At 37.8% G+C, this 24,595-nt stretch overlaps 1 protein-coding gene across 1 annotated transcript in view; it reads right to left on the reverse strand.

Moving 5' to 3' along the window:
* MYO3A (myosin IIIA) overlaps positions 1 to 24,595 on the reverse strand; it is a 103,532-nt gene that overhangs the window by 67,693 nt on the left and 11,244 nt on the right. The window contains exons 5-10 of the mRNA XM_088150447.1: positions 18,500 to 18,604; positions 17,348 to 17,447; positions 6,555 to 6,628; positions 3,733 to 3,878; positions 2,227 to 2,292; positions 1,097 to 1,252 (exon numbers count right to left, since the gene is read on the reverse strand). Coding sequence (XP_088006573.1) covers positions 1,097 to 1,252; positions 2,227 to 2,292; positions 3,733 to 3,878; positions 6,555 to 6,628; positions 17,348 to 17,447; positions 18,500 to 18,604 — 647 coding nt within the window. The remainder of the gene's footprint in view (positions 1 to 1,096; positions 1,253 to 2,226; positions 2,293 to 3,732; positions 3,879 to 6,554; positions 6,629 to 17,347; positions 17,448 to 18,499; positions 18,605 to 24,595) is intronic.

Raw genomic sequence — 24,595 nt, forward strand, 5'->3', positions numbered from 1 at the left:
ACATGTTATAAAGTGTAAGTGTTCTTCTATCTCTCCCTTTCTGATGGGTGTCAAAGGCCTGCAATTTTTAATTCTCCTAAAGGTTCACTTGTTAATCCCAAAGGAAATTCCAAGTACAACTGTGTTCCAGAAAAACAGAGGAGGCAATCAATTATTTTATACACATAAAAAAACTATATAATTATTAAACAGTTGAAAGATGAATAGGACAGTCTTATTTTGAAATGGGAAAGTAGCTGTGTGTTTTCCTAAAAATAAATTAAGTGAATGGAGTTAATTGGACCTTTTAACTTTTTTTATCCTAGCATTCAGAAGACACAATTTTTGTTTGTACCATGAGAATCATACACTAATCTCCACAATGAAGTAGCAAACAGTGCAGATAGATCCATTAAGGAGAAAAACATTTCTTACCTTTGACTGTTTAAAAAGTAAATATGGCCAGATCCTTTTATACTTGGGATCACAGAGATCAAGATCAATGATCTCAGGTGTGAAAAAAATGCAGAGTCAGCACTTAGTCAGAGGAACAAACAGAACTCTAGTGGACACCCTCTACTTTTAAGAAAAAAATCAGCTGCCTCTTTCCTTGTTTGTAGCTCCCACGGTACGCTCTTTGATCTTTAGGGAATGAGCGAGCACTTGAGGGCATTCCAGCAGGACTATTCACATATTTGGGCGGTCTGGCTCCAAATTCTCATGATACCTTTAGTCTGATTAACCAACACTCCACGTGTAGGCCACATTGATGAGGGGGGTGATGATGGAATGAGAGCAGGGCTGCATTACAAACATGAGTGGGGCTTACATTTTTCTGTTTCCTGGATTTCCTGGGGCAGGGAAAGCTTAGAAAATGTTCTGAGTTATTAAAACAGTTGTTTTAGGCTTTACACCATAGCTTTTGTGTATTTCCTCTATTAAAATGATAGGAAAACGTACCTTGGGATCTTCTATCCCTCCCAATGAAGGCAAATCTTGAATCATATCCCACCTTCATTATTCATTTCACAGAAATGTTAGCTGCCTAAAGTTTAATTGTCAAAATTAAATGAAATGATCTTAAAATGTATTTTGTTATGTGCAGGGAAAAAATTACCTTGCTTTTTCAGTAACGCCCATCTGCTGGTGAACATCAATAAACGCCATCAGCTGCATTTGCAGAATATCCTCTTTGCCCTCCACCTGCTTCACAAAATCATGTTGCAGTAAGTCAGTCACTCTGGGGCGTTTCTCATAATCTTTGGTTAAACACCTAGTTTGGAAGAAAAGAACAATTTCTAGGAAATGTAATGAAGTATGGCAAGATGATGACAGGAGAGGAAGGGAAGCCTGATTCCGCCCAGGTACAGGACTAGCACATAGAATTGTTTCCTGTAACTTAGCTTTATTGTCACCCTGTCATATTTCACACATAAAAAAACGTAATGTATTTTAGAAAGCCATGAAAGAATTTGGGAAAAAACTACATTGCACTGAAATCCCACCATTGTCTTCTCACAGAATCCCAGAACAGAATAGTCAGTCTTTCTGAGCAGATTTCTGCTTGTTCCCAGATGCAAAAGGAAGGATATAATCTACTACTTGTCAAGGTAGAACAATTGGTATGGACATTAGGCTATATCTCTGCCTACTTCCAATGTTGCATGTACTATTATGTGCCTAATAAGCATTATATGCTCATACAAATAGGCCTCATAAACATTAGATGCTCGTACAAATAGGCTGAAATTCTACAATGCCTTAATCAGCATAAGGATTGGTACTGGCTTTTTTAATTCCCCTGAAAATCTACTCTGCAGGAACAGGGACCCTTTGGAATCACTTGGGTGATTACTTTGAGAGGGAGGATTTAAATCTGTCCAGCTCATCTTCTTTCAATGCTGAAGGCTACTTAAAGTCAAAGCCACAGGACCAAGGGAGGTGTAGTCTATGAAGCTAAGCAGATCTGGATCTGGCCATTTCATGAAAGAGAGAAGGCCTAAGAATCCCATTTATATTACCTTAACTTCCACAATAAAAGAAAGGCTGGATATAAATACATGAAATAAAATAAGTACCTATTGACCTAAACCCATTGTTCTGCGTACACTGTAGGACAGATTCTTTGCTAACAGGGATAATAGGCAGATGTTCCAGCAAACAAAAATATTACCAGAACATTTGCAATGCTGTGTTTCTGTGCATTCATATATTGATTTCTTTTTTAGTGATTTGACTATCACTCACTTGCTGATAAAGTCATTGAATTCAGATGACCACAGTTCTGGTTGCTGTAGTGTTGGAGATGGATTCCTGCAGAAGACGGTACTAAAATAAGTTAATAGGTTAACGAACAGGCCTGAAACTGGCCCCCAAATAAAGCGTGAATTGTCAAACTGAGTAATGAATTTGCAGAAGAGTAATTACAAATTGATTTCCTCTTATTTATAAAGAGCACTTTTAGAAAAGTAGAATGCAGCACTGATTGCCTTAATGCTACAAAACTAACAATATTCTATACCATAAATAAATGACTAATGACTTATTCATCAGTATTTATGCATCATTCAAGTTCCTTGCAATCCTAAAAGCCATCAGCTTAACAGTTCTTTGTATCCTATCAGGTTGAGAAAAAAAATATTTACTTGTAATCACCCTGAAGACCATATTCTAATCCAGTGTTTCTCAACTTCAACAACTTTAACATGTGTGGACTTCAACTCCCAGAATTCCCTGGCCAGAATTCTGGTTGGGGAATTCTGGGAGTGGAAGTCCATACATCTTAAAGTGGCCAAGGTTGAGAAATACTGTTCTAATCCACTGACTCTTCAACTGTTTGATTAATACAGAGTTTCTAATAATCTAATAATCTGGATTATTCCATTGCTAGGTGAAATAACCAGGAATATATTGTTATGTATGGTCGTCACATATAAAAGATCAGACAAGTCTACTCCAAAAGGCTTATATCTGAAAGCAGACAGTCCCTGCCCCCCTCTGCCCCATGTAAAGTTGAAAAGGAAGAAAGAAAAAGCAGAGGAATTATTGAGACCAGTAGATCTTCAGATGGCTGTAGCAGGATATAATGGGGAGAGGCTCATCTCCTACAGACACATCTAACAATAGCATTTTAAAAGAAATACTGTTGACACAGTAATGTAAAAACAATTTATTTGGTTACATGGCAATAAGACAATGTATCTTCTGAATTATAAGGCTCTTCCAATGCCACCAATAGATGTATAATTTAGACAACAGATTTTCAAATTATAAAATGCTAATTGTGGGACACTGCTGAAATTTCAATATCCTAGAGTTTGAATATACCTACCCAAACCTTGATAATCTTCTTCAGAGAAAAGATCTTGCTATCTAAAGATCTCTAGTGGTGCTACTCAGATTGTGGGGAAAGTACAATCACAGATTGTGAAAGCACAGATTCAATTTTTCCCATCTTAAGGCTATCAGATATTGTTATCGTTGGATGACAAGTCCTGTTACTTTATAACACTGATCATTCCAGCTGATGATGGAGATAGTAGTCAACAAAAGGAAGCCCATCCCTGACCCAGAGTCCTTCATCTCTTTGCCTGCACCCATGCAAGATCCCAGGAATTTCCTGATAATGAGATGATGGGCTGTGCCATTCTTAAGAACTTTGCATTTGGATGAGAAAATTATTTTTTCCCCAAACTCATTTTTATTACAGCTGCTGAAGAACCAAAATGCTGGTAAGTTTTATTGAGACCCTACCTTGGTATTCTGAACAAAGCTCTCATAGGATGTAAATCAGCCAAAGGGGGGTCTCCATCTCCTAGCTCTATAGCTGTAATCCCCAGGGACCATGCATCACATCTAGCATCATAGGAACTATCTAGCTGTTGCTCGCATGCAATCACCTGTTAAGATAAAGTAGATGAATTAACAAATAAGCACTGGATTAGAAGTCCCATTGGAAAAGGACTAAGAATGCTCACGTCCTCATTCAGTTTGTGTTTTTAAGCACTCCAACTTGATTCGCATTCCTCAAACTAATCTTAATGTACCCAATGCCTTGAAGTACTGTATTCTGGACTTCAATTTTGTGGCCATTCTGGGTGGAAATTACGTGAGATAAAAATCCAGGAAATCTTGAAGGTATCAGATTGGGAAAGACTAAATGCACTTATCCGTCAGTTTTACATCTTCCCAAATTTCATGATATAGACCTCAAGAAAATAGCTCTCAGTCAAAAGATGTATGAAGTCTATGCTGTGCAACAAAATGTGTTCATTAAAAAAAATTATAGTTTTAAACATGTCAAAAATAATCTTTAGACATAAAGTATATATTTTGTGACAAGATAGGCTTGTATATAAATGCAAATATTTGTGTGTGTGCGTGTGTGTGTGTTGAAATAGAAGACTGATCCAAAAATAGAACAGATTTATGAATGAACACAGATGAAACTCACACTGATTCAGAAAGAGATCTGACAATCCACTCCTGTCTTCAATCATACTGTTCATCTCTGAATTTTTTCTAAAGCTTTTCAGGACAGCTATGATTTCAGGATTTTTATGCCACAACATAAGTGGAAACATTCTGAAAGGTTAAGTATTCAAATTACATCTTGATTTTCCATACTGCCTGAAAATAACAGCCATTTGGCTGAAAATGGCTATCATGAAACCACAGCACCACAAACCATAGCACTACATTGCAGTAACATCAGATGGCAGAAAGAAGACCTTCTCTGTTTCCATTTATTACAACAAAGCATCTGAAGACCACTCAAATCCTTTTCTTCAGGACTAAATTCACGCAATTCAAGATCCAATGTAGACCTTGATACCAAGCCCTAAATAACTCTCACACACGAGCTACAGCTATAGGCAATAACTGAAAAAGCTCTAGTAAGGCACTTTGTAGATGAATAAAATACTTAGAGAGACTCTTCATCACATTTTAAAAAGGGACTCCACCAGTTATATAGCTGAAATGAGATAAATCTGTGAGTTGATGAACTATTAAATTGCCCATTCCTCATCTTAAACGATAGCAGTACAACTTGAGACCCCACAAGGGCCTAAGAAAAAACTCCATTCTTGCTTCTTGCCTAACGTTGAGATGAATGGTAGGGTTGGGCAGGTACATAAAGAAATACATAAAGCAGATTTTTTGTAAACATTTTGTTCCATCCATCCTATTTCTATGAGAGGCATTATTAATTGAATCCCACAGACTATGTAATATACTTAAAATGCAACCAATTAAAGCAGGGATGGGCAAGGGGAGGCCCTCCAGATGCTGATGAACTCCCATTCCAAACATCTTTAGTGAGCATGGTCAATGGTAAGGGATGGTGTGAGTTATATTCCAATAACATGTTGAGGCACATGTGCGGCCACTTCATTCTAAATTAAAATATAATTGGCTACATAAAGTTTAAGACAGTACTATTTATCTGGTATACAAAAATGGGTATCCAATGCTCTGCAGAGTCTGAGCCAGAATGGCAGAGCCCCTCCCATCCAGTTGGAATTTGTGAAGATTACAAAGGAGAACACATTCACCCATTTCATAAAAATGCATATATCAGGAGAAATGTGCACAAAAAGCCTTCATGAAGATTTTTCTAAAAATAGGAAACTTAACCCAAAATAGGATGAAAGAAATAATACTGAAAGTCCACACCCATTGGGAGTGCTATTCAGGAGCTGTACATTAAATTGGAAATCTGGTCTGGGGTTGGGGGAGAGATCATCAAATTCAGAGACAATACAATTGCAGAACACTTTTTCCTAGCCACACAGTAAGTTATTATCTTTGATATCAAAGTTCTATCACTGGGAGATATGAAAAGGGAATAGCTGGGGGCATGGCATGGATGGATTTTAAAAACTCTAGATCCATAGGATCCAAAGATCTAACCATCTACTAAGTGAAAGAGAAGCTGACACATTCACTGATTCCCTACTCTCTGTTATTCTTGTATACATTTCTGGGCCATGCTGAGTTATGCCTTTGGTTGGGGACTTTTACTAATGCATTTGACCCAGTATTATTTAGATTTTCTTATAGCTACTATGTGTAGAAGAAGATGCCCTGCATAAAGACCCCAGAACAGGCAAATGCACAAATTAGTAATTGTCTGCGATGATCCTAAAATATCAGATAAAATAAATAAATTCATGTTATAAATTCTATTACATTGGACATTTCTGTGCATAGAATGAAATATAATTTCAATGTAAGGTAGTTATTTTACTGTACCCAAATGAATAATTAAAAACAGAGTCTTAGGCAATGTTTCCCAACCTTGGCAGTTTGAAGCTGTGTGGATTTCAGCTCCCAGAATTCTGGGAGTTGAAGTCCACACATCCTCAAGTTGCCCAGGCTCAGAAATACTGGTCTTAGGTATATTTTAATAACTTTAGCCCTGATTAAAAATAGGATTTGGCCTCAGTATTTAAAAGCACCATAACAAAGACAACTGGGGGGCGGGGGAGAATTAACATGTGATGGATACATAGAGAAGTACAAATAGAATAGACGAAGGAGAAAAAAAAGGAATTAATAAAATTCCATCTAACCTCAGGAGCCATCCAAAAGGGAGTCCCTACTGAAGTATTTCGACGGCAACTGCTGGTCAGCTGAGCAGATACACCTAAAGAAAACAGGCAAACTGACAGCAGTGTAAAATTTTAAGTGGAAAGTATCACTTCCTGTCCTCACTGTTCCAACAAGGCATTTCTCTTTCAAAAGATTAGTAGCATTTTTGCAGTTCTCTGCCAGCCAGCCAGATATATCCCACACTACAGGATGGCAACTATATTCCATTCTGCATTTTTTTCCTCTGAAAGTGGAACCCCTTCAAGTGACTTGAAAGGGGTTAGAATTTAGTTCTAAATTAGGTTTTTACGAGCAATCTGACTGCAGGGTTTTCAGATAGATGATTACAGTTATTACTACATCCTTTTCTTAGCAGCAAGAAATCACAGCAAGGACCTGAAAGAATTAAACTAGCTTTTTATGTAAATCATAGTAGACATTTTTTTCTTTAAGGAGCACAGCACTGTTTTTAAAGACACAGTACCAGTATTAGGAGAAAAAAAAATCTCAGCTTCAACTATTAATTGCTCAATTCATTTCAATCTCAGAAAATAATAGAAATCAATGCCTTTTTCTTTTAAAAATAATGTTGACTGCAGTTTTTTTAAAGAAAAACTTAGGAAACTCACCCCGTCTCCGCTAATTGTGAGCTGCTATTATAGCACATGTGTCCCAAATTTTACTAGGATGACAGGTTGAAAGTCATGGATATAACAGAAAGTTCATTTACATAAAATGCATAAACTTGAACCTTCAAGTGCATTAATAGTTTTCAAGGAATTCTCATCGCACTGATCTAACTGCAGAAGACAGTCATCCCTACACTAAGTTGCAGAGAATTCTGGGACATGTTACAGACTGTACATTCAGTTCAGACAGACCATTATTTTACCAATTTCAATTTTTAATCTTGCTTTTCCACTAAAAATACTCATATTTTAAGGATAGCAAAAATAATACAAGAGGACTAAGGAACAAGCAATAAGATATCTTAAATGGTGACAATGCAGAGATTTGTAGATATGTGCTAGGTTATACAGTGACCAACACTTTCTGGCAACTGGTAGAAAGCATGAAGGCCAGTTTGTTTTCAGGGAACCTGCTTGTTTTTACTGATTTAATAATATGGAGTTACAGTAAGTTTTGAGAGCCAGTTTGGTGTAGTGGTTAGGACACCAGGCTAGAAACCAGAAGACCGCCATTTCTTGTCCAGCCCTAGGCATGAAGCCAGCTGTGTGACCTTGGGCCAGTCCCTCTTTCTTAACCCTTCCTGGAAAGGAGGCAATGGGAAACCAGTTCTGAAAACCCTCGCCAAGAAAACTGCAGGGATCATCCAGGCCGTTGCCATGAGTCAAAAACTGACTTGAAGGCACCCCCCAAAACAACAACAATACACCCGGTACGTTTTACAAGGATCCACAAGGTTTACTTGGAACTCAAGTGTGAAAAACATATTTACTTTAATTCTCATTCATCCAAAAGATGTGTGTGTGAAAAATAATTTTGGATAATTTCTCATTTTTGATGGTGGATCTCTCTCAGAAATGGGTGGGCCAAGTCATGAGATAATTGGCCTGCATTATCTAGCCTGACATATGCAAAATCCTTATTTATTACAATATTTCTATATCCAGACTCCACAAAGATTCCCAGCACTTTAAATATATCATACAGTGATAAAAGCCATAATATATTAAAAAAAACCCTACCTCCCCATTCAAACTATAATAAAGCCCCTGTCTTAATTACTATAATGTAGTCATAATGCAGGCCCTGCTGAGAAGCACCCAGTCTTACAATCTGGGGAGAAAGTTCCATCTTTTTAATCACACAACAGGATGCAGATTTGGGCCATCCTATCAAAGAAAGGGCAATGGCTGAAATCCTGTATTATGCTACACTGTCAGATTTGATTATCATAAATTGCTTTACAGGGAAAACGGCAAGCGTAAAACCAACACTGATTTTCAGAAGAGGCTCAGTTGGAAATCACATCCTATTCCCTTAATCAAAAGTACCCCAAATAATGGAAGCATATAACGAATTTGTTTATCTTCAGAAATATGTATGTTTTATATTTTAATCCTAAGACATGGATTTCCTAAGGCTGTTTTTCAGAATTATGATTATTAACCTTTTACTTGAGGCAGCAGGCTGGCCTTTGAAGTCTGCACCATTAGCTGAACGAGATCTCCTTAGGCTCATGCTTTTTACAAAAGGATCACAATGTCATGCCACACTTGGCAATGTTTTCTCTCTATACTTCATTAGCCAGTCAAGCATGAAGCCAGAGTTGCAAATTTTCTAACAGCTTTTCTTGGGGTGGGAATGGAAGAGGCTGGTACAGGGTTTTGAAATTACTTTTCTTTTCAAGGAATTATAGGTAGTCCTTGCTTAATGATCAAAATTGGGATCGGCAACTCCATTGCTAAGCAACACAGCCGTTAAGCAAGACATCACGTGACTGTGACTTACGATTTTACTGCTGGCTTCTCCATTGACTCTGCTTGTTGGAAGCCGGCTGTGAAGCATCCAAATGGCAATTGTGTGACTGTGGGACACTGTGGCAGTCATAAGCGCAAGGACCGGTCATAAAGTTACTTTTTCAATGTCATTGTAACTTCAAATGGTTGCTAAAGAAGGCAGTCATTAAGTGAAGACTACCTGTATATAGTAAGCATTAACACTTTGGTTCCTCTCGATCAGCTGGTCTAGAGTTCCCATCAGCCTTAGATGGTATCATTAACAGCAATACTGACTAGCGACTAAAGGAACTGTAGGATGACACATCTGGAGGGCATCTAGTTTGGAAAAGGGGAAGAGGGTAAATCTTGCAAGGGGATAAATGGATTTAATCCATTAAACTTTACATAGATAAAACATTTTTGGGTCAATATATGAATAGAACCAAATCTAAATTATTCAAGCGGGCTAGCCACTTTTTACATAAAACCATGTAGGAACAATTTGCATAGAAAATCATTTAGCGATACATGTTAGCATGACTAGAAGTAAATATTAATACCTCTTCTGACTCAATCTGAGTATTGAGCTCTGTGATGCAGAGAAACATCTCCTCATTTTGAGCTATTTCAAATGCAATCAATGAAATATTTTACAGAATGATCTGAACAAAGTTTAGATTAATATTGAGAAGCAATATTCTGAGTCCAATATTCTGAATTCCATCACTGTTTCAAGACAAAGTTTTGGAAAACCTGTTCAAAACATCCTCTCATGTGGGAGCATCAGATATAAAAAATGAACTACCATTAGCTAGCAGGACTCCATAAACTACCATACCAGACAGCAACCCATTTTTCCCACTTTTTGCAGGATTTAATAACGTGACTTGCTTATGAGCATGGAGCAACTGTAAAGTAAGACTGAATGAGCCATGTTTAATTTGTCACTACTTTGCTGATCTATGAAAAAATAAAGAATCTGCCATTACGAAAATGCTAAAGAATTTTGTGAAATTTGGTATAAGGGAAAAGATAGATGTCATGGAGGATTTGGTCATACAAAATATGAGGTAACAGTATAATTTAAAGAGAAGAGTTAAAACAGTAGTAACAGAGAAAGACTGCATTTCTGCTTTCTTCCTAGTTGGCTTTGCTCCAACATGTGAATCTTTTTCAGTCTTGGAGACTCAGAAAACTGGTTGGGATGTAGTAGTTTCACCCTCCATTTTTGTTTGCTTTACATAAATGTGGCAGTGGCCTAACTCGTATGCAAGTTTGCAGATAGAACATCTAATTTGGCTTCAAATTCCACAAGTTGCTTAAATAAATTATTTCAGTTCAGTAAATTCAGCATGCTTCAGTACTTGTGTCATGCCAATGTCAAAATTTCTAGATAAAAAACCCAATTATCTCGCCTTTCTTTCTCAGAAATGACTCACTGCTGAGGTTAAGCCTCTGGTTTAGTCATGCTGTTTGACGCTACAATAAAACTGTCCATTTCTGTTCGGTTAGCTAATTCTATAGCTTAAGGGTGGGCAGAAGGTGGATCAGAATGTACCCGGAGACCTCTGTACAATTTCCAATAGATCACAAATGCTTTTTAACTATCAATCATTAAATAATAATATACTCCAACATTAAGCAGCTGAAATGAAGAAGAACACCTGGTCTGGTTTTTGTGCATGTGTGAAAGAACTGAGAATTTGGATACTGAAAACCAAGTCCTAGGCTAGCATGCACTTCAAAGTGCTTTATACTCATTTGATGCTTGCCCTTAGTCTTAGCCACTACTTTGCACAGGATTCAGGCTGTGAAATCTTAGAATTTAGGGGGGGAAAAGCAAAGTACATTTCATTTGCTTGCACTTTGGCTACCCTTTGAGTAGCTCGCTGTATAACTTAATTGGATTGCTTAATTCTTGTTGGTAGTTCTAGGTCTTATCTTGGGCCTTTAATGTCAATTTTTCATTTAACTAATTAAATCATGGACTTGATTCATACCTAGGGACCATCCATACTTTTGCCACTATGACCAGATTTCAGTGCTTTCTTACACTTATATATTCAAATCTCATTTTCTAGCTTGAGAAGATGTACATTAGATGCATGGTTCAAATCCCATAGAGACAATTTTGTTATTAGGCCATATGGAGTTTACAGAACTGTTCTGAGTTTCAAGCCTGCAAATGTTTTCAAACCAGTTCAAACTGTTGTCTTCCACTTCCCCATTTTTTTCAAAGCAAACTATAATTTATGCAAACTAAAACTTGCCAGACTTGCATGTAACAGCAAACTATAGTTCCCCAAACCAGACTTAAAAAAATCAATCTGATTTCAGCCAGTATCCTTCTATTTATATATTGTTATTATCAGTTTCTTTTGTTTTTGTTTACTTTTCTTTTTCTAGAGGATAAATCAAGAAGGAACTGCTGTAATAATAAGTAAATAATACTCACAAAAATCTAGCTAAATGCATTTTCAGGTCATAACAACAATAAAAAAATATTCCCAAATTCCTTAAATGACTATATCCCAGAACAATTGGTTATAGAAGGCACCTGCATACTAAGATCCGTATTTAGTTTGTACTTTTCAGAATTTGTGGATGTGCTTTGCAACCCCCAAAATGAAGCAAAGATGAGACTGTTAAATGAAAATAAACACAAATGCCCATACTGGGGAAAAGGGTTAAATAAAAATGCATTATACTGGGGACAATTGCTTGGAAAACTATGTAGATCACAATAAAAAATATTAAAAAGTTGATGAATTTTCAGTAGTTTTTTAGAAACTAAATTTAGAAACTGATATAGAAGCAGACCAAAGTAAACTTAAGGTCAGGAAAATTAGATACTGGGCAAATCTGAAATTACATATTCATCCACCTCAACTGAAGATACATACATATAAGAGTATGTAGATAAGAGACAGGGCATGGATGTACAAAGGAACATAGATTAAGCAGGGATTGAACAATGAGCTTTTAGTTATTTTCCAATACAAGATCTATGCCCGAATATTGGGAGGTTACTTCTGATTTTAGGACGTGTAAGAAAAAAACTATTTACTACCAACTCTGAAAATTCCTTCCCAAATATCCTACTTGGAAATACTTTCGTAAACTGATTCTTGCGTTTGAATTTTCCCAAATTAACATAAACAGTTCATCCATTTTTTGTGACATCCACTTCATTAGCAATTTGTTATTTGTTTCCCATACATTATTTTGAAACTTACAGACCCAAAGCATGTTACATGACACAGAAAACAAAATTAAATGAATCAAGTTCAATTAAGTTAATTAAAACACTAGTGTTTTCTATATGCCACATCCTATGCATTAAACATTGCAGGAATTAAAATAATCATAATAAGCACTTCATAATAAACAAAAGGAAGAATTCAAACTTGGCGAAGAAAAATGCAGTGACTGAGAAGGTTGCCAAGTATGGAATTTTAAGTGTAGAATACTTTGTGAGGAGATAAAAATACATAAATGCTGTAAGATCGTAACATAAGAGATCAGAAAAAGTTAGATCAGAGATTCTAATGTTTCCACAAGTCTAAAACTGGGCATGAAGGTAGTGGCTCTTTACTCCAGCACTTCCCCTTCAAAAGAGATATTTTTGTAGTATGCAATTTTGAACATACAGATTTAAGGATACACAGCAAGAATGTTTGTAAATATTCAGAAAACTGCCCTATTTGGTTTAGATTATTCTAGGTCACAACTAATTTGACTCAGAATGGATCAGAATCTCATTGAATACATTTGAATTTGTGTGGCCTCTCTGCCTATCAATGGCAATTATGAAATGTCTGTAAGAGAAGTGAATAAAATGTCAGGAATACTATCCCCTTCAGAGGAATCCTGACAAACTTCAAAGAAGTGGATATATTGGTTCTGTGTAAGAGCAGATTTTTCAAAACGAGATTCACTAAAACTCCTGTTTTGAGGGAGGGAGATTCCATATAATTATCACAGAAGTGCCTCTAAACCTACAACATTTCAGATGGCTATGTGCAATGGTGTGTATAGATTTGTATTTATGTGTTTGTTTTTTTTACAGTCGATGTACATATGATTAAAATGGAATTTGCTTTGCTCCCCTATATTTTGTGGGTCAGTTGCCTGAATACATTTGTAAAACTGTCCTTTTATTTAAAAATGTTACAACGATTCAGAATAATGGGTTCAGGAACTAGAGAGCAAATGTAAACAGATTTAAGTTACTCTACCGATAGCACTTAGTTATGGAAACTTTTATCTGTGAGAAAATTCAGCTGCTGCCCCAGCTGTGGTCCCACACGGGGTGGGAACCCTTGTCACGGTCACTTTCAGAATGTACTGCATGATTTCTACATGGGGCTGCCTTTGAAGAACAGCTGGAAGCTGTTTTGTATCAATCGCAGCACCCCATTTTCTGGCAAGTGAGAGCCAGCAGAATCATATAATACCAGTGTTGTGGGTACTGGTTTATGAGTACAATTCATAGTGCAACATCTTCACAGCTTGGCATCTTGATAATTTCAGAATTGTCTGATTCAAGTGGAATTGATCCATTCAGTGTATGCGCTCAGATTAGGGATACTGAGGGCTCCTCCCCATCTCCATATGAGATCTAGGCAGAAAGGACTAGGAAACTTTATTTTTCAAAGTATGTTCTATCCCTATGAAACAGCTTTTCCCTGGAGACCCAAATGGCATCTCCTTGATGGCTTTTAGGAGGTGGTTACAATGGAATTCTTCTGAAGAGGGGATGATCTGTCAATGGCTGTTAAGAGAGGGATTTTATTCTAGTTTAATGGGAAGGCAGGTTATTTTATATTGTGGTTTTTAACATTATATGCTATATTTAAACTGCTGAGAGTCCCTGAGGAGTCTGCATATAGAAATATTGTAAAAAAAAAAAGGATTGAGAACATAAAAGTGCATTCTGTAGCTGTCAATTAAAAATGGCGTCAAATGCTATAATTCATTATGTGCTACATAATAAAATATTATCTTTCGTCTGACCTGATCTACTGCCTTTCATTGCTAAAGTAAATTATTCCCTGTAAATGGTAGTATTAATCATTGACTAAAAGAGGCTCCTGGGCAGAAAAGCAGAGAGGAAATGTCTTGAGTGTAGAACTCTTAGGTTTACCCCAAGTACAGTTTCCAAAATTCAACTGTAAAATCCTGGATAGCCGTTGCTAGTCAGTGCCTAGAATCATACACTGGGTTAGCCTATAATACCGTTGCTTGTTTTGTGGTGCAAACTCTGCACTATAATCTGCAAGCCATGGTTACTGTGTAACTTCTGTCAGCTTGAGGGATGCACTGAGCTTGCATGGCTTGTTATAGAACAAGAAGAAGGAGAAATGAGTGCTATAAATTTCTCTAAAGATTAAAGTATGTTTTGTTCCCCAACCCCTCAAAATGCACCGTAGGGACTCAAAAAAAGAAACTGGAGACTGTACATGGCCCTACAGTTGATGCCTGGGGTGAGGGGTGGGGACAGGCTATATGGTGGCCCTTGGTCTTCATTTTTCGACAACACCTGGCTTAACCTTTTAGGTAAACAGAGAAAGCTACAGTTTATTCAGTAAAGTATGATTAAGCAAAACACTACTTAGAATGCTGTAACCAGCCACTTTTGACAATACAGGTAGTTCTTGGGTCATGACAGCAATTGGGATTGGAATTGCCATCACTAAGAAACACGGTCGTAAAGTGCGATATCACATAACCGCGTTGTTTAGCGATGGCAGTTCTGGCAGCCCCATTTCAGGTTGTTAAGTGAGGACTGCGCAGGTTGTTAAACGAGAACTTCACGTGAGTGCAATTCTGACTTCCCTCCAGCTTCCCCACTGACTTTGCTTGTGGGAAGCTGGCAGAGAACATTGAAAATCACAATCACATGACCACAGGAACACTGCAATGGCCAGAACTCCAAGGACTGGTTGTAAGTCATTGGAGCACTGTTCCAAGTTTGAATGGTCACTAAATGAGTGGTCATAATCCAAGGACCACCTGTAATAGGGCATGTGAACTTAGTACAAGTCAGCAACCTGCCCAACAAAGGATATTGAACAAAAAAGGTGCAATAGCCAACACATAGTGGCAGGTTGTAAGATGTAGGCAGGAACAGCATACACTGAACTGCATAACCAAGTAGCTGGCATTGTGTACAGAAATATCTGCACAGTGTAAGGGCTAGATCCTCCCAAGTCCAGATGGGAGACTCCACAGAAGGTCATGGAGAATAACAGGGCTAAGATCCTGTGGGTCTTCCAGGACAGGCAGGTACTGGCCAATCAACCAGACATTGTGGTAGTAGACAAGGACCAGAAGAGAGCAGTAGTGATAGATGTAGTGGTGCCAAGTGACAACAACATCAGGAAAGAGTAGGAGAAGCTGGAGAAGTACCAGGACCTGAAGGAGGAACTAGAGAGGATGTGGAAAGTAAAGGCCAAAGCAGTCCCAGTAGTGGTAAGAGCAACTCCTAATCTGGGAAAGTGGCTCCAACAGATCCTAGAAACAACATCAGAGCTCTCTGTCCAGAAGAGTGCAATGCTAAGATACTGCGTAGAACCCTCAAACTCCCAGGCCTCTGGTAGAGGACCTGAGATTGAGGAAGATACACACGACCCATAGGGGTGAGAGAGGATTTTCTTTCTTTTTACTGACTAGTAAACATCTCTCTCTCTCTCCCTATCTACACACATTAACTAGGCTACCTGTGGTTTTCTGGAATCAAGGGACACTGAAAGCCAATAATGTAAATAATAATAATAATAATAATAATAATAATAATAATAATAATAAAAAAAAAAATTCAAACAGACAAGTGCCTGCCACACAACACCCCAGACTTAACAACTGTTGGTAAGAAAGACAAAAAAGTCTGGATAGTGGACATTGCAATACCTGGAGACAGCAGAATTGAAGAGAAAGAACTGGAGAAAATCACAAAATATAAAGACCTGCAAATAGAAGTAGAATGGCCATGGCAAAAGAAAGCAAAGGTAGTACCAATAGTTATAGGCATCTTAGGTGCAATCCCAAAACATCTGGAGGACCACTTGAAGACCATCGGCATTGACAAAATCACCATCAGTCCATTGCAAAAGGCAGCTTTACTTGGAACAGCTTATATCTTGCAACAATACCTTTAACACCATCAAACAACAACATCTGCCTATCCCAGATCCTTGGGAAGGACTTGATAGGTGGATAAAAATGCCAAATCCAGTCTAAACATCTGGCTGACTGTGTGACCAATCATCATTATCATCATCATCATCACCCATCTGGCTGCCTGTGTGACCAACTATAACAACAACAACAACAACAACACGCCACCTGACTCCCAGTGATTCTGGGCAGTTTACAATTGTTAAAACATTAAAAAAAAACAATACAAAAACCACAAAAACATCACAAGACATGTGCCAGATAAAGGTTTGGTACATTTCCTTCATCTGCTGAAACCGTTTTAACTTATCACCTGGCAAAGAAACAGTAGTCACATCCATAGCTGTTTAAAAAATCTGTGCCTAGCCAGTATGAGAAAAAAATTGTAACGAAAGTATAGCAAGCTCTGAATGCATATTTCAGAAACAAACTGGAGCTGGTTACAAATCAGAAGAGTGGAGTGGGTTAAGCATGGTTTTGTTAGATGGGGGTGCTATTAATTATTATGATTTTAATTATCTGAAAGGTGCTAGTATGACTGGGAACCGAACATGGTAGCCTACAAAGGAAAATATACCATGTGCAGACTCTTCCACAAACATAACATATGGAGACCAATTCCACATTGCAAAACAGGTTCGTCTAGCAGATCAGAAATACATTATATCCTGCATGTCAGAAGTACTTTCTATCACCAGAGGAAAAGGGGAAACTTGAATATATTAAAAGCCAAGACAAACTCTACTTCATTCTGGGTAACATTTTAAATAATCCCATTAAAATTACTAATCTGCAATATTTTTATTATTTTTTAATTAATTTGATCAACCTACATTTCAACACTAACTTGGGAGTGGGGACTCATGAAAAGAATGGCTGTTTACAAACTGGCTGATGCCAGTGGGGCAGAGCTGAGAGCTGAATCCCCCTCCCCATCTTATACAAAATTAGTGGTGAAAGAAGAAAATCCACCTTTCCTCCACCATGTACTTACATGGAATTCCTGGTGGCATGATGGATGAATTGTTAAAACAAAAGGCTAGTTTAGACTCCAACTTTGTTGCCCTTCACACTGTCATTTTTTAAAAAGATAATAATGATACTTCAAGCTATAAAGAACCATAACTTACCAAAATCCACAAGCTTAACACCTCCTTCAGTGGTCAAGAGGATATTATTTCCTTTAATATCACGGTGAATAGTCTTGTTTTCATGCAAATGCTGAAGTCCCTGAAAAAAGAGTTTCCGTTAAGCAATTAACCTGCTGTCTACAAAAGATGGAATGGGCAAAATATTAGCAAGCTGATTTAGGAGAGAATGTTTCCAAATTACTTCAGCTTTCTATTTCCAAATTACTTCAGCTTTCTATTCTTCTTAGAATATGGAATATCTGGTCTTCCAGATGTTGCAGAAATACATCCCTCATTATTGGCCATCAACAATAAGGTCTTGAGAGCTACATGTTCTCTACATACACCACACCTTGGTAGTTATCAACCACTGTGTAAAGGATACTTATTCACTCATGATTTAAAAAATCATTAATGAATTAAGTATAATAAAGTTCCCCAAGCAAAAGAACCTACAATCTTACAGAATGATTCTACAATTTGCTGCAATAATCATATGTTGTTTTAAAGATGGAAATGAAGAAGAAACTAGCCATGAAGGTTCCAGTCACAGGGTTCAGTGGGAGTAACAGATGCAAGCAAATACTGGATTAGAATGGGCAGCTGTTTCAGTAGGTAATGTGTTTTACTTACAAAGCCCGTGGGCACTGCAATTACTTATGTAACAAATATTATTGAGTTAGCTTTGTTAAGAGAAAATTTATTTAGGTGAAAAAAAGGAATGCTTAGATTGATAAAATCACGGGAGCATAAAGCACTGTGCATAAAATGTCACAATTTCCCACCTAAAAAAAAAAGGAAAAAAAGAAAAAAGCTTGATCCAATAGAGATATATGTTTGTTAATTATGCTTAGTAGCTGTAAACCAGCAAACAGCAGTTCAGCAGGGGAAAGGAGAAATCCAGCCACCTGCTTGTTTTTCTAGCATAGAGCCAGGGCTACAGATGTACAGCCCTGGGTGTAGGCTGGGAACATCCTATATACTATTCCCAGCCCAAAGACAGCTTCCATTCACATGTTATTGGCAGCAGCTACATTTAAAGGAAGAAGTAACCAACACCCACAATTTAATACCTAGTTTAAGAAACTTTAATCACATTAGATCAATGGATGCCAGTAGATACACCATTTAAACTTAAGTTTTTCTACTTACCATCAGAGCTTCATGTAAAATATAAGCAATGGTCAGTTCACTCATTCTTTCCCCTCGCTTCAAAAATCCCTTCGCAAGGTCAGTTACAGATCCCCCACTGCATAACTACAGTAAAAAGGAAACATGGGGAAAAAAGAAATGTATTTCTAAATCCCTCAACTGTTCTCATTTGATCAGCAGTAATCACTACCCATCACTACAGAGAAAGAATAAACATTCAACAAGTAATTACATCACCAAAATAGCTGAAAAGCCACTTAAAATTACTCAGCGCTTCCAGAGCAGACAGTGTGTAGTACAATGGACAGCCCAGAACTTGACTGTGCTATTAATATGAAATTCAATCTCCCTACTGGGAGGGCCCTTGCAATAGGGTTATAATTGGGGCATGAGAGTCCCTATTAAAAAAGGCAATAGGAGATAACCCACAAGTTCATGATCACAAGGCAAATTGTTTGGAAGTGGGGAATATTTTCTATGGACCTGAAGGCAGTACATTAAACTGGGCCATTCAGAAATCCCATCAGTGCTTGAAATGTGTGCTGTTAATAAGGCAAAATGCTGGCCTGAAATTACTTTTCATAGTCCCTACAGAGAGTAATTTAGAGGCTAAGCTTAAATTTCTTTGTAGCTCCATCTCCCAAATTCATCGCTTGATAATCTTTTGGGGGAGTGGGGTGTTCTCATTTGTAAAGTTCCTATCAAACTCAATTTAGTGATCTACCAGAATTAAAGGATTAAGACTAGTCAACACACTATATTTTAGCTATGAGTTAATGCAGATCCCCAGGCTATTATCTAATTCTGTTTTGAAACCTACAAAAGTGTCTGAATGCACCTGGGCATTAAGAGAATGGAGCACAAAAATGTAGACTGTTATACTTCCAAAAGCTCCACTTTCATAGAGGTGTGTATTTGTGCCATGTTCAAAAGCCAAGGTACAACATTCGTTTCACATTATTTTTAAAACTGCTGGAGCCCCAAAGCTACCTTTTTTATAATGGTCATTAGAGGAGGAGAGCCGTGTTAGTCTATGGTTGAACAAAATCAGAAGGTGCAAGGCAGCCCCTTTTTCGACTGGAAGATTCTACAAATCAGGTTAGATTCTCTTTTTCTACTAGGTTCTACTAATTCTCTAGTGCAGTGTTTCTCAACCTTGGCAACTTTGAGATGTGTGGACTTCAACTCCCAGAATTCCCCAGCCAGCAAGGCTGGCTGGGGAATTCTGGGAGTTGAAGTCCACACATCTCAAAGTTGCCAAGGTTGAGAAACACTGCTGTAGTGGAATGTAAGGATTGTTGTTGCACTTCTCTGGAACTCTCTACAGAATGTGTGTGTCTGTCAGATTAATGTGGCTTGGAAACTATTTTTTTGGGGGGGGGGCCTTCAAGCCAGTCTTGACTCCTGGTGACTGTCTGGACAAGTCCCTGCAGTTTTCTTGGCAAGGTTTTTCAGAGGTGGTTTGCCATTGCCTTCTTCCTAGGGCTGAGAGAGAGAGAGAGAGAGAGACTGGTTCAAGGTCACCCAGCTGGCTTTGTGCCTAAGGTGGGACTAGAACTATTACTCGACTCCACATTTGTGAACTCTCCAAATGGATCCATTTGGTCGTTATGTGAACACAATGCTGGATCAGATGAACTTAAGATCTGATCCAGCAGGGTTTCCTTATGTTCTCAACTCTAAACTATACCCATTCAGATTCAAGCCTGGTGTTCAACTATAACTGAAAATGAGAAACATACTCTCTAGTGACTTAATCTAAAACACAGTTGAATGTAGTAGAGTTTATTTAGTTCATGTACAATAAATAGCTTTGAATTTCTTTTTCCAAGGGCTACTGATCAATGCGTCCCTCAACATGTTATATTACACTATAAAGACTTCAGTCTGCCATACTTTCTTTGGTACAACTGATCATTTTGATTTGCAAAAGAAACTAAGAACACTCCAAAGTGATGTCCATCTTTGCTAGCTACTTTTCCTGTAACAGTCATGAAGTGTGACAAAGGGGGACAAAAATACTATGATGTCAACTTATGCGGATCAAAGTCCACTTTGTCAGATGGATGGCAGAGAGCAAGTATAAATGAAATAGACAATTTTTGGATCTATTGTAAAACAAATTCAGTTTAGAAATTCAGATTTGACCAAAAGAAAATGAAAAAAAACAAACACCTTACCAATTGGTAATTTTTTTTAATGGCCAATCAACATTCCCATATTCATTAAAGCAACTACAGGTAAATGACCCCCAAAGGCTGGATGATAATTAGGTGCCTCATCTATATAGTCTTTATCTAGACAGGGGTGGATAAGGAGACCAACATACTAGAATTCTGAATTAGACTAAGCAAAGACAGAGGAATGCAGGATGCAGAGTTTAAGCCCTGTAAAATAATAGCGTTTGGGGGAGGCTGAGTGCTTCTCTCTGGAGACTTAACCAGGAAGCATCTAAAGAACGTTAGGTTGTACTCCCACCTTTGCTCAATTTGAGGTTGTTTTCTGGTATGCCTTAAGATTCCATATACAGGTAGTCCTTGTCCATCAATCACTTGTTCAGCAACCATTCAAAGTTACAATGGTGCTGAAAGAGAGGATTTACAACTGTTCCTCGGAGTTGTGGCTGTTGTAGTGTCCCTGTGGTCATGGGATTGTGATTTGGTTGCTTGGTATCCAGCTCGCAATTACAACGATTGCAGTGTCCTGCAATAACATGGTTGCCATTTGTGACTTTCACTGCCGGCTTTTGACAAGCAAAGTCAAGGGGGAAGCTGGCAGGAGGCTGCAAATGGTGATCGCGTGGCGTCACGCCTAACAACTGGAATTGCCATTGTAAGTTGGCGTGGTCATGTGATATCACGCTTTACAATGACACTGCTTAGTGATGGAGTTGCCAGTCCCAATTACTGTCGTTAAGCGAGGACTTTCTGTACTTCTTCCAGGTTGTTTGACTGGAAGAAAATTATATTAGTCTAATCCTTTAAAGTTGACCTGGGCTTTATTTTTTTATCCTATCTATGAAAGTTGTTTGTTAGTTGGCCCTCCAACAAGATTGTTAAATTGATATCATTCACAAACCTAATCTTTTCTTCTCATTTATTATCGCAATGAAAATTCCTTTTACATAAGCATATGCTGAAGTGCATATGCTAATGCAGCTTTTATTTTATTTTTTTTCCTTACTTCAAATTCTAGAACAGCAGTTTGTCAGGTAAGGTTAAAAAAAAAAGTTACTTTTGAAAAAGCAGCCCAAAGTAGCAATGGGTGGAAAAAAAAATAAACGCAGCTTGTTCGCTAAGCTGAATATTTATTTATTTATTTATTTTGAGCATTGTCCATAGAATGGACAATGCACAAAAGGGATTATTAGAATTCAAGCTGGGGACTGGTGAGTAGGAAATCCATTTATTTTTACACACTTACCACTAATTGGTGCATACATTAACTTTGTTTTCTTTCCAGCCCATTGAAAACCTCACGGACAAAGTGGCCTCTCCACTTTAATTCTTCTCTATGTTTCTATTTGTACTAATTATGTCTGTGTTTCTTCCACTACGGCTATCTCTGCAGTCAAAGATTAAAAGTATTCCCATTCTGGTCTTCTCCCCAGTGGGCCAAAAAGAGTACACAGGAACTTACAACTAGTTGGCAACAATACTCCCTTCTCCTCAAGAAGAGTTGAGGAGGAAAGAAAAAGAATGAAGTAAATTCCATTAATTTAACATCAGCATGGCTTGAGGGAGTAAACTGAGTCCCCTGGTCTAGTTAATCTTTTTAGGCTGGTAGCCATCAATGTTGAGAGCATGTTGTGGGCTTAGTTGTAAGGTAAAGTATCAACTCTTTAGCATCATCTTTATTTGCAAAAATGCCCCTGGGCCCTAGTAAGACCCAGAGGCATTTTTCTGACAGTGAGCAATAGTGTCTGGGAAAAAAAGAAGTGGGAATGATTTAGAGAGAGCGTCCACTCTAGAGAGGGATAGTAGGGAGAACTCACCAGTTTGCCTTTGGGTAAACAAGTATTTTCCACTGGTCATATCCATCATGAGAGCCCATTTGAGATCAGGTAAACTGCAGGCACCCATTTTATGAAAGTAGAGATAGTCCTCATTTAACAATCACAATTGGGACCAGCAACTTGGTCATTAAGTGAAGTAGTTACTAAGTGAAACTGCAATTGTGCTTATGATCTTACTTAAGATTTCCTTTGCTTTACAGACCTGTGAAAGTTGTAAATGTGAGGACTGGTTGCAAAGTTGTTTTCATCACTATTGTAACTGCAAGTGGTCACTCAATGAGGCAGTTGCAAAATGAGGACTACCTGTATCACAGTGTGCTTTCAAAATTCCAGATTTGCAAACAGCCCCCCCCCCATGTTGCCTATCTCTAAGTCAAAGAAACATAATGCTTGTTTCTTGAGCTGAATTTGAAACTGACCTGTGTAACCATCTTGTCTTACCACTGATATATTTTAAACATATCTTATTTAAGATCTTGTTCCAACAACCTCTCTGTAGGGCAAGTTTCAGAGTTGTTTGAAGGCTTCTTCAGCTAAGAATGAGAAAGCCAAACTGTTTTCCAAAGGCAATTTTGTGGGGATTATGACTTTCATGTGGCTTTTGGGGCCACTTCCAGGCAAATATAAAGACTTCATTAGGATCTACAAACCCTTCACAGCTTAGAACTCAGTTATACAAAAGAGTTTTTATTCTCCCTCAAAAACTTGTCTGAGTTTGAAGATTTATATTGTTTACTTATTTTTACAGAAAGCTAGGCAACAACTATTCTGCTGTTACTGTGTACCAATGGGAAAAATTATACCTTCCATATTCCTTTATGTGGTGCTATGCGAATAGCAGGGCGGCAGAAAAAGATCTTCTACTCTCCATCCCTGTATATTTAGCACAGTCACAATAAGGCAAGAGGAAAATAGAATGTCAGGGATGGTGAGGACAACAGAGACAGCCAAGGCATGGCTCCCTATCTGTTGGACAACATTATCCCAGGACCTAATGATTTTACTACAATATCACAGAAACATATATTTGCCCATGTTCCACAGTGGCATATAACATATCACCAATGACCCACCACAATTTATACTGGACAAACTGGTCAAATGCTATTCAAAAAATAAAAGGGACATACTGTATATTTGACACCAGAAATGGCAACATCTAAAACCAGTGGGTGGGCATTTCAACGCCCCAAGCCATTCTCAATGTGCCCAACCTTGGGAATGAAAAATTTAAAGAATGATTTCACTGGGAAACCGTTGAGATAGAATTCATCAGATTTAATCTCATTTCCCATAGATTAAGCAGAGCCTAGGGTTTCTTATCACTACTCCCATTCACATGGAAGAATGTTTGTGTCACACCTAATTGCTGCTTTGTTTATGGTCGCTATTGGCAATCATCTCTCATCTCTCCTTTCATTATTTGCCATTTCTCTTCCTTCTCTCCTGCCCCACAACAGCTGAGTGTATTTATTAGCTTTCTCAGGATTATTTTCTTCTTATCTGATGAAAGATTAAGTCATCCAAGAAAGATTATGCCATAACTCTTAAACTGCCACTAGATTCTTCCTCGAGTTTGCTGCAAAAAGTTAACATAGCTATCCTTCCAGAAACTGGAGAATTTGGGGGCTTGCAGAGGTTGATTTGGTGCTCAGGTAGGCTTGAAAAAAACATCAGTCACCTATAAATCAGGTTTAGGAATACTTTACCAGCATATCTCACACCACCTTAATGTGAAATGTTTTACTCAATAAATGACATCCTTTACCTGTTTCTCTTTTCCCATCCCTCTATCTTCAAGAAAGATGTTGGATTGAAAGGCCAACTATGTCTTGCCTATCCTCCTTTTCCTGTCTAACACAACTCTGTGATGAATTAATTGAGAAGTAAGCAAACTGAGTTTTTTAAAATAATAACTTATTTATAAAGGAGCCCAATTCTGAAGAAGAGATAGGGAAAAAAAGAATGTAGTTTACATTATAATGAAAACTTAATGAATTTGCACTTTCTACTCTTTTATCCCAATTACAAGGAACAGATATAAACTATATGAGTTCTCTACCAGTTTTCCAATTGATGGA

Source organism: Python bivittatus, unplaced genomic scaffold, assembly GCF_059951505.1.
Source record: "Python bivittatus isolate LINGU-HERP-01145 unplaced genomic scaffold, Pbiv_v1 ctg000610_np1212, whole genome shotgun sequence".
Lineage (NCBI taxonomy): Eukaryota > Metazoa > Chordata > Lepidosauria > Squamata > Pythonidae > Python > Python bivittatus.